This window comes from Bolinopsis microptera, chromosome 2 (genome assembly GCF_026151205.1).
Source record: "Bolinopsis microptera isolate Bmic1 chromosome 2, MBARI_Bmic_1.0, whole genome shotgun sequence".
Classification (NCBI taxonomy): Eukaryota; Metazoa; Ctenophora; class Tentaculata; order Lobata; family Bolinopsidae; genus Bolinopsis; species Bolinopsis microptera.
This window is the reverse complement of record NC_087073.1, coordinates 21,410,303-21,427,682: the sequence shown is the minus strand read 5'-3', so window position 1 is coordinate 21,427,682 and position 17,380 is coordinate 21,410,303. Positions and strand designations below refer to the sequence as shown.

The following is a 17,380-nucleotide window of genomic DNA, read 5'->3' as shown; positions in this document are numbered from 1 at the left end:
CTCAGCTACCACCCTCCGCAACCTCCTCACCGAGAACACACCGGCCACTCAACTTAATCACACACCCTCAATCATTAACACCACTATTTCGTATATAATAACCTTTTCACTCCATCGTCCCCAGGAGAATACGATTTTAACCTACATTTTAATATACTTTAATATACCTACAATTAGTAGATTTATATTCTTCGTTAAGATTTACAAGATAAGCCAGTTGTTAGTCCCCTTAACTCATACTTCATATATTTTGGCCCATAAATTGGTCAAGTATCAATATCTTTGAACAAGACAAACTGTACATAAAAGGTAAATCTAATCTATACATTAGATGCCTTTAAAGAAATTAAGCGGCCAAATTTTGAATCGAGATAATATAGGTATATTAAAGTATATTAAAGTACATTAAAGTATATTAAAGTATATTAAAGTATATTAAAGTATATACTTCCTCCAGGCTAGGTGTATTTAATAACAAAGGCATGGCAGATGCTTTTAATATAACTCTGACTCAAACACTCTTTTCAGAGACAGATCCCAAAGGTGGTGATATGCGATGCTTCAGATGTTGAGGATGCAGACGAGAGGTGAGACGACCAGCTCGGTCATTAATACCACTGTTTTAGCCGGTGATATCTCGACAAGTAGAGGAGAAGATATCTCGACAAGTAGAGGAGAAGAAAGAAGAGTTGTTCCTCCCTGAGGACTGTAGACCAGTTTCTCAGATCAGGGCTGAGTTCTCGGGATGTGCGATGTGGAAACTGGAAGTCTCAATATTAGGCTACATTCCTGTAGTCGTGACCGATTTGAGTGATATGTAACATATTGAGGCTTATTTCAGAAGTTAATTAACTTTGAAAAGTCAGAGGTCTGGGTCCTTGACGGTTTAACCATGTGGAGTTTGATGATTTATTCAGGTTCAGTTAGATTTCTAATGTTCAAAGTTGGGAACGTTTCGAATTTGTGGGAATGGTCTTGAGATATGAATACTAAAAGCAAATCTACAGTATATCCCGTATCCTGGAATGTACTGTAACAGTTGAAATTTTTAATTACCTGTTGTAATTTCCCAATTTCAGCGGATAATCTTGGCCATTGTAGTGTTAAGTCAAGTTTTGATATGAGTATAGTAATAATTATACATACACTGGAGACATGATGCATTCCAAATGTTTGGACTGTCTCTTAAGATTGATTAGCTCTTTAAATACGTTAAATACGTTAAATACGTTAAATACGTGTCCTGCTCATTCATTGAAGTCAAGTTTGGTGAGAGATACTCTGTTAAACATTTAATTTTTATTGATACTTTTAAAATATGTTTTCTTTATCATTTGTTCTAACGTAATGCGAAGGGAAGACAAAACACTTAACACATTGATCATTGATGTGAACGACCAATCAGTTTGAAAATGCCACCAACCAATCCGATATATATGTGCATAATATGTGTTTTATATGTGCATAATATGTGTTTTACCTCCACATCAGTGCAGTTCTTAAATCGATTCACTAATACAGGTGATAAGTGACTCAGAATTTGATAGAATAAATCCTCCCTTCTAACGCTGACAACATCTTACCATGTAAATGTATTGCCATGGACCCTGAGTTGTGAGGTTTGCAAGTGGTATCTCTGATGAAGAATGGCTAGAAGTAGCAGGGTTATTAATACCCCATGTTTTGTGGAATGTCCCCACTTTCTGCTCCTTGTTTCGTAACCGCGTCACTACTGCAGCACCGACCCCTTTTTAATCAGTAAAGTATTTAACTACTGCCATTTTAACAGTTCGCTGTCAAAAAATCCCGTCTGAAAATATAGAGAAAGCGAGAGAGTACATTTTGACGACAAGATCGCACCTTCGCTCCCCTCACCCCTGTCGAACTATATTGGTCATTTTAAAATTACTCATTTCTGATTGCCTCTGGACTGGACCTCTACTATACTGTTATATTGCATTGGAGTATTGGAGATACGGGCATTTAGTACACTCGTTCCTACATCAGCCCCAGCTGTAAATCAAAATATGCTGGAGATACTATCTAGAGCCGCACTATTAATTAGAGTTGTGTGACCTACCGGGAGACTAGTGTAGCAGTGGTACACCTTCAACTACACGGTGTGTACTTACTGTTAGGGTACACCTTCAACTACACGGTGTGTACTTACTGTTAAGTGTTAGGGTACACCTTCAACTACACGGTGTGTACTTACTGTTAGGGTACACCTTCAACTACACGGTGTGTACTTACTGTTAGGGTACACCTTCAACTACACGGTGTGTACTTACTGTTAGGGTACACCTTCAACTACACGGTGTGTACTTACTGTTAGGGTACACCTTCAACTACACGGTGTGTACTTATCGTTAGGGTACACCTTCAACTACACGGTGTGTACTTACTGTTAGGGTACACCTTCAACTACACGGTGTGTACTTACTGTTAGGGTACACCTTCAACTACACGGTGTGTACTTACTGTTAGGGTACACCTTCAACTACACGGTGTGTACTTACTGTTAAGTGTTAGGGTACATCCGGAGTTTTTATTGCTAAGAAACCAGCAGTGGAGCCATTCTCTGTACATTAATATAAATGGAGGTAATTTGGTGTCCACATTAAAATACTATAATCTCATAATGATGGATATTACCATATAAAATGTATATAGTATTTAAGTATTTAGCGGTATTCATTAGAGACGGTCCATTATCACTTGCCATAAAACGTGGCTAACTTCTAGGTTCTCCTCCCTACACGATAACATTAACAGACAACTTATCAGATCAGCAATTGATATTATTTAGCAACTTTCTGTTAATATCTATTCATTATGGCACTTTAGCTGTTACTGTAAGTCATTTTAATAAAGACAACTACACATAACTACACGCACACTGTTGACGTCAATTTCATCAAATACTTTGAGGACAAGGCTCTTAATTAGTCACAAAACTATAATAGGTTAAATAAACTACAAAGTCTTAGTGTTATTGTATCCTACCATTATTCTCAGATTATATAATACTAGTGTAACCCGTGCCTACGGCCGGGACTTCACTATCGCAGTTAAATTGTATAAGTATAAACAGTGCAAAAGTTGAAACGGTGCAAAAGTATAAACTCGCTCAGTTGAAACCGGCTGCATTAGAGTAAATTTAATTCTGAGCCCCCAACAAATACGTATCCAATAGTAATACTTTAATAGTCTCCACTGCCAAATTACCTAATAATGTACAAAACAGTAATTAGGGGAGCTGTACATGGGGAGAGAGAGTGAGAGAGAGAGTGTGACAGAGGGGGAGAAAAAGTGAGACACTTTAGTATCACATTGGGGTACAAAAAACCATCAATTAAACCACTTACCACCGGCCGATTTAAAAAAAATTCTTATTGGCTTCGTCAAAGTTTGGTGGTTATATTTTCCTGTGTTTGAAGTAATATCTCAAGTTTGGCACATAGAAATTTACCCAAACTCGCACAGATTGTTCCTATTATAGTTACTTTACTATCTGGAAAGTTTAAAGAAAATTGATTAACACAATCTCGAGATAAATGCCTTGGTACCACTCAAAACCACCAATTTGGAGACATTTCCTTGTCTTTGAAGTGATATCTCAAGTTTGGCACAGATTATTCCTATTATAATTATCTTACTATCTGAAAAGTTTCAAGAAATTTGTATTTCTATGTTATTTTTAAAACACTTTATTTTCGTCCATTTTATTTGGTACAGTTTTGTAGAAAGTCCTTCTGAAAGGTAGAGTTTTCGAAACGCATTTGTAAGGCGCAATAACATTAAAATGTAACAAATATACCACTTTTTACTCACTGTGGCAGAAAGTTTGTCGCGCGCAGCGTACGTGTGGTCTGACCAGTCAAGAGGCGGGATTTCTCGACATACCTTAGTGTACAGAACATTTAAAAAATCCAATGATTAATATGCATAAAATGAGTAAGCATTAAGAAACCCAAACTGTAATAAAATTAAGAAGCATAAGATTAAGAAACTGCGAGAGGGTTTCTTTTTATATTTGCAGAAATGGTTTCCATTTTGACATCGTCGTTCTCCAAAACTTAAGACGGTAGTTTTTTGATAAAGTGGCGATTTTCCGCAGATTTCGTCATGGACCATAGTTGTCAGTCGAAGAACAATCATCAGTTTATATACATTATCCATCCAGATATCAACAGCTTTTTTAAATTAATGCACTTAATAACTCGTTTCTCTGTTCGGTGAATGTTCAAAATGATAAAAGCAAGATTTTGATTACAAAATAATATGAAGTATAAATAGCATAAGCATTAACATATAATAAATAACCATTATTTCGCATCTAAAATATTCAACAAACTACAAAGTTATAGAAAATAGAAATTCATGATTAAATGAGTCTGATCACAAAATCACAAACAGGATAGCATGAAAATTTGAGAATTTGTCAAAGTCGCACACATCATGACATCATCCTCATCAGTCTTTCAAATCTAGCTAGCTAAAATACAACACGGACAATATAACTGTTATTATTATGCCGGATGGGTCGAACAATATTAATTCTTCAAAGTGTATATTTATCAAAATCAAACCTTAAATAGTTAAAAAGTTGCCCTACTTTTAGTCCCAACCACCTCTAACTCCACCTTTCGTCAGTTCGAATTCTCCAAATATTTTCATCATACTCGCTCGCTCGGTGGACATCTGCCAACTGGCTACAATAACAATCCGAAATAATCAAACCCTAGCACCAGTATGGTGGAAATGATCTTCTATTCGGCACTTTTAGTACTCGCTTGTGGCACTCCGGAGTACATCTTATAGTCGACCTGTGTGGCTGCCTGATACTCGTCTATCAACTGTTGCACTACCTGGAATTATTGTACGGTTCAGTGAGTGTAGGAGTTAAGGTGGTAAGTTTAGTGTTGCCAACTTGCTACCTTTAAATACTTCAAGCCACGTTGCAACTCCCGTAGTCAAATCATATTAACATTCCTCGCGGATTCGAGCTGCAGGTAAATCAAATACAATTAATTCTCCACAATGGTAGGGGATTCGCAATTTTTCACCATTGGAACCCCCCAGTGGTAGTTGAAACTCTTTCATGCTCATATTTACCTCACGGGCGCTGTCAAATTCTTCAAGACCCTCCGAAAACATCTTCTCTTTCTTAAACTGCTCCAAGAACGCACCTCTCGCTTTCAGTCTATCGTATTGCTGCAACGTTTTGCTGAAATAAAAGAAGAGTTAAAAACAAAATGAGCATACCTTTCACTTCAAATTCCAATCTGCTGTCGACTTCTATCGTCTGAATTTGAATATCGTGGACACATTAAATAAAACAAGCACTTCAAGACGAATTCTTCGTACAATAAATCGCTAGTTCAACTATTATTATATATTAGTAATTATATAATTGAAGACTGGTTAATTAAATGGGCGATGTAAAAATTCGATTCCTTCAGAAAAAAAAAATTAATTTAACGGAAATAAATAATAAATATACTAATCAGCCTGGAAGTGGCAAACGAAAATAATCTCAAATATCTAAAACAAAAGTTATCACACAAAAAAACACTCAGGGATGGGGCAGTCGCGAAATCCCACTAGTTTAAGAAAAGTACTAGCCCTAGCTGTTGCAGACCTAAAAATACCAAAAGATATAATTTGTTTTTCCCCTCTTCAAAGGCGAAAGCAATATCTGCTTGGCATAAAGCATTATCCTTCAGAAACTGGTTACAACGGAAGACTGGTTAGGAATGTTGCAAGATGCTACGGAATTTGAGGGACCCCTGGCTTTCCAACCTAGCAGAACTCGATAAATCTCCAGGATACCGTCCCTAAACTTCCTCATCCTCCAGAAATACAGCACAGGATTCACCCCTGCGTTCAGAACTGTGCACAGCACTTTAGCCACAGGCCAACTATACCAAGTCATGAAAGGGCCAGAGAACAGAGGACCGGGGTAACTGTAAAATACCGATGTCAGGGTATCCAGGACATTTAGAGTAAAATAAGGGAGATTGCAGAGTAGGAAGATAATGGTGAACAAAGTTATCGTTTTAGTAGCCTTGCTGTTGCGATGTCCACTATAGGTGGAAGCTACACTTGATTTCAGATTCAATTTCACGATACTCGCTGTGAAACTGAGAAATGTGATGATTGGTGGAATTCCTGTTTCACAGCTAAGGATTATGTAGTTCGCCAGCTTGACTCTGGAAGTTGCTTTGGGCGATGGACTCCAATAGCAATAGGGTCCATCAGTAATAAACTTGATAGAAGACACGTATGAACCATTTAAGGCATCGTGTAGAAGCAGTAGTATACTGTACGCAAAAGAAATGATTGCGACGATCTTTTTCTCTTGCTGGCGAAGAGGAAAACAAATAAAGATAACTCTAGTTAAACTCATCATCATGGCTAGAAAAGTTGACATACGAAGCATTAAAGTGAAGAAAATATGCCACACGAAACAGAAATATACACTATTCCAAAACCCAGGTCGCCTCAAGTTGAGCCAAGTGAAGGCTACAGGAAGCCCTGATAAACACGTACACAGGTCCACACAACTGATTGCGATGAACAAGATGGATGGAACCTTTTTAGTTTTTATTGTTAAGAAGTGGTACACTGCTAGGGTGTTTCCGACAACGCCAATCAAAGAGGAAATTAGGAGAAGAGAGCCGAGGAATTTGTCCGCTTCGTCGGAGATGTTTCCGGAGGATTCCGTTGGAGGAAGTATTATGACGTGATTCTTGTGACCTCCATTCATCTTGCTAGAGTGCCTAAACTTTATCCGAGGTTCAGAAATCATAGAAGTAACATTGTTATTAGTTTGGGGGGGGGGGGGGGGGGATCATGAGTATTTTTGAGAAAAGTTTCCAGGAGAGGAAATATTTTGAGTATTTTTGGACCACATTGCACTGATATGAAGAATGATTTGGTATATCACTATTTTTGAGTGGACAATTTTCGAGAAAATGAGAAATCCATGCTGAATTTCTCAGATTCAAAAATAATTTTTGAGTATTCCCGGCGAAAATGGTCAAATTCTCAGATTCAAAAATTCTAGAAATTCTTATGGTAGTATTCGCTCAGTTTGAAAAGAATAAGCGCCAAAAAAATTTACGACCGTTCAAGTGCAGACTGCAGGGCGCGGGCGGTCATAAACTCAAGGCAATGTGCTTGGTTATGGAACAAACTCAATCCTGTCCAGCAGGAACTTATAATGACCTCTTGAATAAGCAAATCGTCCTTTTTGAGCTTTATGAATAAAGAAGCCGAAGAGGCGGACGATGGACAATACACCCGGGGCCAGATAAGTTAATAACCAAAGCGATGAAGGTGAGTGCTGAGCGGCTCAGTTAAGTTAGATTACCCTTTCCAGGCTTAATAACGATGGCTCGAAAGGGTATTAGCATAAAACACACACTCGTTGATTCTCTAGTAGTAATTATATATATTATATATATTATAATATTATGTTGAGTACACGTGCGGGGGCTCTGAGTTAATATTTATGCTCTAATATTTCCCTTAGATATAAATATTGATTATATGTAACAATTCATAAATTAGCATTTGGAAACCATGCCACTAGGCGCAGTTTTCGAGGGATCTGGCAAGCGATCAATTTCTCAATGAGCTGTGGCCTGTGGCTGTTATTATAGTCAATGAGAAACGGACCATTTTTATTCTCAGATCGATATTTAAAGGCAGAATGTAGTTATCTGCAGCTCGATTATGCTAAAGTTTGAACTTTCGATTATAGCTGAGAGGTAACTCAGTTATGGTTGGTCAGATTAATGGTCACGTGATCATAAAATACAAACTCGTTGATTCTCTAGTAGTAATTATGATAGAGTACACGTACAGGAGCTCCGTGTCATTATGCAGTCATGATCTGGTAACCATCATGTCATAAGTTGTTCACGAACAACTGTTCGCGAACAACTGTTTACGAGCTTCTAGTTTCGGGATAGCCTGTAGCTACAGACCTACACAAGTACAAGTAAGTAGGTAAATATTTCATGCTAGGCATGTGGCACGTGGTACTAAAAAAGAAAATCTGGATTACGTAATCAACGAGCATTAAATCAGTCTAAATCTAACAGCTGAACGCTTTTAAGGGGACATACACAAATAAGCTGGAGATAGAAGTGTGATTTGCCAACATAAGACCGGATACTCTGTGAGCTGTTTGGATGTATGGGGACTTCTTGCTCAGCGCTACTTGTATGCTTGCTGGTCCCCACGGTATAAAGTTTGCCAGCTTTCTCTCCCTGATTCTCTGTAAGCTCTTGTGTACTTGTGTTGGGTCCACCTGGATAATGATATAATTAGACGAGGCTAAAAAAGTTTTTATAACTTACAAATTAAGGTAATATATATGTTTGGATTCAAAGAGAAGACATCGTTTTGAATCTATAAATAGATCATCGTCAGAATGTTTTTAAGATCACATTTACAAAGCGTACCTCTCCCTGAATGATGTTGAGAATGCTGACGTAACAGTGATTGTGCCGCCTGTCCTTGGGGGTAGACACCATGATGTTTTTGGGTTGCAGAAGTCGCCTCATGACATCCAATACGGTCGTCTTTCTCACGTTACTAATCTTGTGATCCAGAGTCAGAGGAGTGTAACCTATCAAAGAGATGGGATATTGGGGGGGGGGGGGGGGGGGGAGGGGGGAGTGTAACCTATCAAGGAAATGGGATATTGGGGTGAGGGGATATTGCACACGTCTTGATGGAAGATATTTTGAGTTACAATTCCAACATTCACGAACATTCTCCCTTTGCCAACACTTACTTACCAGTCATTAAAAAGTGCAGTCTAGGTGTCGGAATGAGGGATGCGATGAGACCGATCAAATCGTTGTTCATATATCCAGGATATCTTAAAGTCGTTGTGCTCGCTGCCATTATGGTCGATACAAGTTGGTTTATCTGAAATCATGACTGAGCGTGATTCTGTGTTCTATTACTCATAGTTGGTTCGTGCGCACTTAACGTACTTTTAAAACATAACGCACTTAACGTACGAAAAAACGTAAAACGGTGAATTCAACGGTAAATGTACTTAAACGCACTTTTAACGCACGAAATAATTCAAACGCACTTTACGTACTTTTCCCGAAAAATTGACGCACGAACCAACTATGTAATGCTATTACTTCTATAAGATAGTTACAGTGGGCTATTACAACCACACATGGAGCGGCTGTAGGTTAATTTTACATATAATGGTAATGATTGGAATTAATACATAATTCTTCTCGAATTGACCAATTACCTGTTCATTACAGCAATTAGTCAAGGCATTTAACTAGCCTTGTTTTCCTTCACCGAGGCTGACGGGAATGAATTCAGTAGATTTCCAGTACGCGACGCGCAAGTTGTAAACTTTTGGCGCGTAAAAACCGCCCCCTCTAATTTAAGTCACCGCGCGTTACAACTCAATCTTAGGTAGACCGTTTTAAAGTGATTTGCCAATCGTATTTGGATCAAACATCTAAATTTACATGATTACCTGATCAAGGGTGGGATTAGGAATCTTTAACCGTTCTGAAGCTATTCTATTGAGAGCAGTGTTGTCCAGGACGACAACACAATCTGCACTCTGAGTCAGTCGTTTGAGTGTTAGAAGGGAATTGTAAGGCTGCACTACCACGTCGCTCGCTTCCGCAGTCTGTGGAAACACGCTATATGTCTGTATTAACTTCTTTGGGAACCTGCAATATTCGTTTGTCATTCACAATTTTACTGTCGTTGTCATATTTACATATTAAATTGTTAGAGTTTTTGAATTACTGAACGATTCATTAACTAAATTTCAATGAAACAGTCAGCTGCAAGCCGGTGATGTTTCTCAGTTAAATTTGACGATTTATTGGGACTGACCGCAAAGTGCCAGACAAACTTTTACTAAATACATATGTGTTATACAATAATTGTATGCTTAAAATCATACACACTTACTTAAAATAGATACATAAATTCACAATACTGACTACTACGATAGTAAACCTGCTAATTTAAAACCAAAATAACTTAGAACGAATTTCTGGATCTGGACGTAAGACCAAATACTGTAAATTTCTAAATAAAATCAAAACAAAAACAACAACAAAAACAACTTTTTCCGCACTGCACACTTTCCTTCTTTTGATAAAGAGTCTCTTATCTGGCACGTTCCTCTGGAGTCTGGAGACCTATCTGCACTGAAAAATACTTCACCGAGACAAGTTCCGAAGATTTCTTGCTCTACACCCCTTCATTTTCTTTTATACCAAATATCATACTGACTTCGGTCTCCTTCCGCGACAGCGTCTTTAACGATGTTTTGATCCAAATCCAACAAATATCCCGCTGCTGAGCTTTTTATTTCTTGTATCGTCTGCAACTCTGTTTTAACAGTATCCTCAATTGATGCCATAGATTTCAAGTCATCAAGCTGTCTGTCCTTGGCAGATATCAGCTCGTCCAACTGATCAATGTACTTTGATTGTCTATAAACAACGCTAGCCGCAGTCTCAGATCTCTTAGCCCTGACATCTCTGGGAATTTCGTTACGACCGAATTCCGTCCTTGACCTCTTGATTAACTCACCAACATTCCAATGGTTGAGAAACATATTTTCCATTTGTATTTTCCTATAACTTCGCAACTTTAGGTAGGCCAGTCTGTCGTAAAAACTTCCACTTTTTGAGTGCACGTTTTTAATTCTAAAGTTTTCACAATACACGACCTTCTTTCCTGCAGCTTTGAGCCTCACGAAAATATCCTTATGTTCTTGAGTCTTCACCTCTTTGCTCCAGCCGCCCACATCTAAGATGTCCTGTGTTCTTGCCATGAAGCCGTTAGCAGTCAGATCACATCGGTAACAACCAGGATGAGATGGCAACTCCTCGCTCTTAACCGTACAAGAACCAGGATAGTATATCAGGGCTGATTTGCCAGTTTCCTCATTATTGCCAAATTCCATGAATCCAGCAAAAGTCAAAGTACACCTTCCCCCAACCAGAGACACGTCTGTTGTATCGAGAATGTCTAACATTGTGGGTATTTTCGTGTGCTTTGACACAATATAGTCATCATCTAAATTCATGAAATATTTGGTTTTAACCATTTTGACCCCCACGTTCCGTCCCTCACTGATACCCAGGTCCTCTCTGTCGCCTATCACGTATCTGATGTTCGGATATTGTGCGATTTTGTCCATAATTATAGGAGGATGCAGATCAGGTCCATCGTCGATAACAATCATGGACAGGTTCCGGTCTAAGGTGGCTTGTATCGATTTAGCCAACCTTATAGCCAATAAAGGCCTCCTAGCAGTCTTTACCACGATTGTCACGCATTCTGAGATTTCGTTACACCTGTTTATCTTTAGTGGTGATAAAAGTTTAGCTTTTGGTGGGCGACTGTTAGTCCCGCAGGCTGGAAAATCACATTTACTGTTTGGAGTGTACGGCAACAAAAGTGCTGCCCTATCTTTAAGAAATGATCGCTCTTCTAATAGCTGTATAGCAGAAGCTCTTCCGTCACATGATGTCAGAGCAATAGTATCGCCCAATTCTGGCTGTGAAGTGGAATTGTTGTCGTGTAATGGAGATACACAGAGGAAACTATTGTTTACGCTGTGGACTAACAGTGTCACTGAATGTGTGATTAACCTCCTATTCCGAATATTTAACTGTATGGCCTGATCACAATGAACGAGTCCCAATTCTGCCGCAAAATTGGAGCGTCCGACACAAAGTCCGGTCTCTACAAACATTATCGTGCTGGAGGATTCATCATAGATGTAGACTTGTTGAACATTAGGATTGCAGTAAGATACAACAAGGGTGTTATTTTCTGACACACCTACACATTTTCCTTCGTATGCGAACTGAATGCGATATTTTATCTGTTCGGAAGAATATTCGGTTTTACTAGGTTCCCTATCAGAGTTTAAAGAGGTTTCATTTTTTAGAGAATATCTTTCGACGGTAAATTCCGTATTTAAGGGTTCGTCTTCATATTCAATAAACGAGTGTAGAAACATCACGATCGAGGTAGTACATATTGCGACAAGGATTATGAAACGACAATGTAGCGTTGATTGCATTACTACAGCTTCAAGAAAAGATTATCGCTGCTGTGATTAAGTCCAAGTAAAAAAGAAGAGGGTCACAATTAAATGTACAGGGTCGGGTTAGCCTTTTTTATACCGTTTTAAAAGCAATTGGATATACAAACAGACAATCATTGTTAGACCGTGCCATAACACCCGTACTAATTAGAACGCATATTACAAAAGTCCATATTTCATAACCTTAACTATTTCTAACAAGCTTTGTTCACAAAAGAAACATATATGTTAATATATGTGTAATAGATATATGGACACGTTCATTGAAGTTTGAGGATATTGGTAAATATTAGTGGCCCTATTAAATGGCACGATGAGGTAAAACTTGTCACACTATGATACTACATAAAACCTCCATGGTTAGGATAATCGTCTCATCCTCTAGGCAAACTTTGTCCCATAACGATATCTTTATCAGATGATAAGATATCGCTTAAATTCGGCCGGAAGTGAGATGTTAACATTGTCACACTATAAAAACGTGACAGAGTTGTTAAGTTACCGAAATGTTATAAATTTCACTTTTCCTGCCCCAACAGTAAAAATTCAATGTGATATGATACAAATTGGCATGGGTTTCTATATTTCCTGTATAAATCAATTCAAACTATAATAAGGACAGTTGATACATGAAAGAAAATGTATGTAACTTTTACAATGACGTGTGTGACGAAATTCACATTTCTTACCCTATTTTGAAGAATCATACTTTGATTAGAATTCATTCATTATATGATTGGTAGGTTATTCAGCAAATCGGAAGTTTAACAATGTTGATGTTAATTTTGCTAAGTTACCGAAATGTGACAAAATTCTCTTTTTCTGCCCACAGCCCAACAGTACAAATTTAATGTGAAAAAAAGGAGTTTAGGACCATAATAAAGACAACAAATTCGACAAAATTGGATTAATAGGAATTTCCTATTAGTAGGGAATTAACATACTGGTCCAACCAGTACGAACATACTGATTCGTTGAATTACTATCTTAATAATATCAGTAATATATATATTACTGATATTATTAAGATAGTAATACCCTGGAAATATGAAACCATAACTTAATTTTGAGTAGGGTGATAGAAATGCCCTCTTCGTATTCTTTATTTTACAACATTCTTCACGTAAGCTTATCGATCTGCTGACGCGTTGTTGATCTCTAGTTAAACATGAATCTCACCACTTGTCTCTACCACAATCTGACCACAAACAACAGCTCACACGGTCTCATCCTACAACTCAAGGAAATGCTTACCATACCCATCTTGGTACTTTTAGTAGCAACTCTCCTTCTGGCGGGGATCATCCTTGTAGCCCTGGCCATGTCCGGGTGTTTCAGAAACCCAACAGCTTTGCTTTATTTCAACATGTCCCTTGCTGATGTTCTGATGGCGTTTATTAGTATCTCCCTGTTGTTGCTGCCTACAGCTAATAGTGGCATTGTTTGGAGTATGTATCAGATCTTGTCGCTAGTCATGTTCATTCCAAGGTGAAGAAACCTCATATTTTTTAAAGATAACATTTTTGTGTTTTATCTTTGATTTGGGATTATACCCAATACCCATTACTCACGTTAAATTAAATTAATTCACGAGTTGATATTGTTATCACACAAGAATAAATTCCCAAATTTTCAAGATCAGTTTGGATGCAGACAGTACTGTGCCTGATGATAAACCGATACAGTATCGTGCGAGGTAAGCGAGGAATCACAATCTGCACCGCCTACCTGATCATCCTGATGCTGTGGCTGAACTGCTCTCTACAGGCTTTCCTCTGGCACTGTCTCAGTCCTGGTGGTCCACTTTACTCTCTCAATACCCAGGTAGCTGGAGTGGTCCTGAACAATCTACTGGCGCTAGCACTTGCTCTGCCACTCCCCATTGTAGTGGTGCAGCTGATCCTGATAGCGCGCAAGGCACGTCAGCACATCTCCAGGCTGTCGGACGAGCAATATGATGTTTCTCAACAGATGGAGGGTAGTCTGAGGCTGCTGTATATATTTGGAGCGGTGTACATCTTGGGATTTGGGCTGACTTGTGTCAACAATTTCAACAACTTGATTAATCTGTGTGGGTATGTGCACGTGACGTTTCAATGGGAAAGTGACCCCACGTATTGCCAGTACCTCTTCTTCTTCGACGGTGTGTGCAACATCATAGTTAACCTGGCCAACTCGCTGATAATTGTACAAACTAGACACGTTAAAGAGGCCTTGAAGAGAATACAGACAGCCACATCCAGGGTAGTAAGGAATGTTAGTAGACGAAGAAGGGACAGCGAGAGAAGGGATGAAGAGAGAAGGGATGAAGAGAGACTGATCAAAGAAACGTATGGAGTGAAAGACTAGAAATCCCTTGGTGAGAAACGTTGAAGGATGCTACGAGTGGAGAGTGGAGACAAGAGTGGACAAATATGTTATTATCAATATTGGACCACGGTCATTTTTATTCGGTTAGCGTTAAAACTCTGCAGATTATTTCTAGTTAGAACGTTTTAGAATTGTACTATGTGATTACAGATTGATCGTACGTTTATCTGATCGAGTGTACTTAATAGTTACAATTTGTTGTGTCTGATCGAAATTTGTACAATTATAAATATGAATATGTAATAAACTTATTATGTACTTACTGAATAGTATTAATTTGAATTTAGGGAATCACAACAGTGCACTAAACATACTAGATTGTACAAGCTTACTAATACACAGTACATATACACACGGCAATTATATAACATTATTATATATTCAGCACTCATCGCTCGTGCTCCTTTACAAAATTAATAAGTCGAAGAATTTTAAAATTGCCGCTTCCTACAAGAAACGTAATGTAAACTAGTCACGTGACCACTTTGACACGAAGCTAACGCCACACACATTACGCCACTGTTGACTGTCGGGCTTCAATGCTCTACACAATATTACTATGTATAGAGTACAGATTACATTTTAACATAAAATGTATAAATAAAGTACGTTTCAACGCGGGAAATACAAGGAATATACAAGGAATGTACAAGGAATGTACAAGGAATATACAAGGAATATACAAGGAATATACATTATACAAGGAATATACATTATACAAGGAATATACAAGGAATATACAAGGAATGTACAAGGAATATACAAGGAATATACAAAGAATATACAAGGAACTGTTACCTATCGTTGAGCCGCTCCAACACGTAACTGCCCATTCCGGAGCCAGTACCGCCAGCAATAGAATGAGCCAGTACAAAACCCTCTAAACTGTCTGACCCGTCCGCCTCCCTGTCTATAATGTCGAATATCTCCTCGTACAATCCCTCACCCTGGAGTGAGAAGTGTTACTTTGTGTGTAATATTCAGATCACTCTCTTACATAATACGTGTTACAATTGACAGCATGCTCAAGCTACTGTATTCACTAGTACGAGCAAGAGGAAGTTCTGGAACATTCCAACCTGTGAGTAGCCACTAGCCCAGATATTTCCAGCTCCACCACCGTGTTTAGACATGTAGATATTCTCAGGGTTAAACAGGTTGGAGTAGTTGCTCTCTTTAGGATTAGTGATAGAGTTGATAACGCGCGGCTCCAAGTCCAGCAGCACTGCACGTGGGATATAATGCTCATCGTCCGCTTGGTAGAAGAACACGTCTTTACGATCTGTCCCGTCTGTGGCCCAGTCTTCTAGCACTCCTTCACTGCTGATACCGTGTTCGGCGCACAGCTGCTTCCAAAACTCCATCCCAATCTGAAAGGGAACTGTTAGTTCCAATATTAATAATAATAAGTATCTACATGTTTCATGGTTAATGGTTATGTAATGTGACAACTTGCTAGCAGCTTAAGTCATCATCTAACTTGCAGCAAGTTTCACACTACAAGTCTATAAAAAGTATTGGGCAAGTGCCAAGATACTTATATAATAGCAGAATTGCTACTGTATCTACAGACTTGTATCTGATTCTCCACTCTGAGAGTGCACTAAAATAGAGGGCATATAGTTGTCATCACCAAGCATAAAGATTACATCATCACAGTACTGTACACAGTACTATACAGCGTGTCACTGTATCTTACATATTGATAAGGAGATGCTATGTACTGTTACTACTAAACTGCTGTTATTTAGAATTGGTAGGTGAGTATTATAAGAAGAAGTTACCGTTACCTCCCCCCATTTTTAAAATGAGAAAATAATGTTCGGTGATTTAACCTTCAACATTATATAGCCCGCCTCATATCAGGGGACGAGTATTGGGTAAGTTTATTGGGTATTAGAATTGGAGAAAGTGTTAGCTCACCTGATTTCCGCATTGTCCTACTTGTACTGTGATGATCTCCCTAGGCATACCTACAGTGCTGGAAATACAATGTTAATCTCAACTTTATCATAGTACACTGAAATACGTGTAATAATATAATAGCGTTTCAGTTACTATGTAGAGACTGACGAAGATATATTTAATTAAAGAAATACACCTTCAAATGAACAAATTTCATCATAATTGTGTTAATCAATAAATTATATCATTTACAGTTAACCTTAACAGTATCCATTCTGAAAACGAAGAAGCTATATAAATTGTTAAAGGGTAAAGATCACAAAGTAAGAAAAATAAACTTTCGTTCTTTTTATAAACTGCAAATTTAAAAGGATTGTAGATGCTAAATTAAATTATGCACCAATTCAACAAACACACACTTCTAAATCATGAAACAATATCTTTATTCACAACTTGTGTCTCAGACTCAAGTTGTTGCTTCTTGTACTCCTCCCTCAAAACCTTTAGAGATAACAACACACTGAGTCCAACTGTGGTATTTAAAACAAGCATACTGTAAATATAGGATTTCTTCTTGTCAGGATCCATTCTGTCTGTGGAAACAGGCCCTTTTGCGGTCATTGTCAGTAGCAATTTTATATCTTCTGGATTGCTTTCCTTCCAAACAACAGTATATTTTCCGTCTGGTAAAGAACATATTTCCACTAGTTTTGTTGCTTTGAAGTAACATCGTGCAGCATTAAATTCCTTGTCGATACGATTTCCAAAGAAATCCAAACGTGATATCAGAACTTTATTAGACTCTTGATCAACACTTACCTTTCCTAAGGTCTTCGAACTTAAAAACTGGGTAGTTATACCGAAAATAGTCAAAAGTGAAGCACCAGCTGCTACATTTGAACAAGTCCCGAATGTCAATGGCTCATAAATCTGCCACAATGTAGCTGCCGCAGCATTAACCACCCA

General features: G+C 38.2%; 2 protein-coding genes across 2 annotated transcripts in view; both read right to left on the bottom strand.

The window, feature by feature from the left end:
* LOC134811777 (proline-rich protein HaeIII subfamily 1-like) overlaps positions 1 to 17,380 on the bottom strand; it is an 80,093-nt gene that overhangs the window by 30,164 nt on the left and 32,549 nt on the right. The gene's annotated exons all lie outside the window — the stretch shown is intronic.
* Positions 4,232 to 16,480, bottom strand: LOC134811774 (tubulin gamma-1 chain-like). Its single transcript, XM_063818832.1, has 9 exons — positions 16,433 to 16,480; positions 15,589 to 15,879; positions 15,308 to 15,456; positions 9,533 to 9,734; positions 8,817 to 8,949; positions 8,478 to 8,644; positions 8,139 to 8,323; positions 5,119 to 5,230; positions 4,232 to 4,871 (listed from the first exon to the last, which is right to left on the bottom strand). The coding sequence occupies exons 1-9, from the start codon at positions 16,478 to 16,480 to the stop codon at positions 4,773 to 4,775; spliced, it is 1,386 nt and encodes a 461-aa protein (XP_063674902.1). The 3' UTR covers positions 4,232 to 4,772.

Coding starts and splice junctions, on each gene's coding strand:
- LOC134811774 (XM_063818832.1), bottom strand. CDS start 16,480: ATGCCTAGGGAGATCATCACAGTACAAGTAGGACAATGCGGAAATCAG. Junction 9,735..15,307: donor TTGGAGCGGCTCAACGATAG/GTAACAGTTCCT, acceptor CGAATATTGCAG/GTTCCCAAAGAAGTTAATAC. Junction 5,231..8,138: donor TCTATCTCCAGCTTATTTGT/GTATGTCCCCTT, acceptor CTTTTATTTCAG/CAAAACGTTGCAGCAATACG.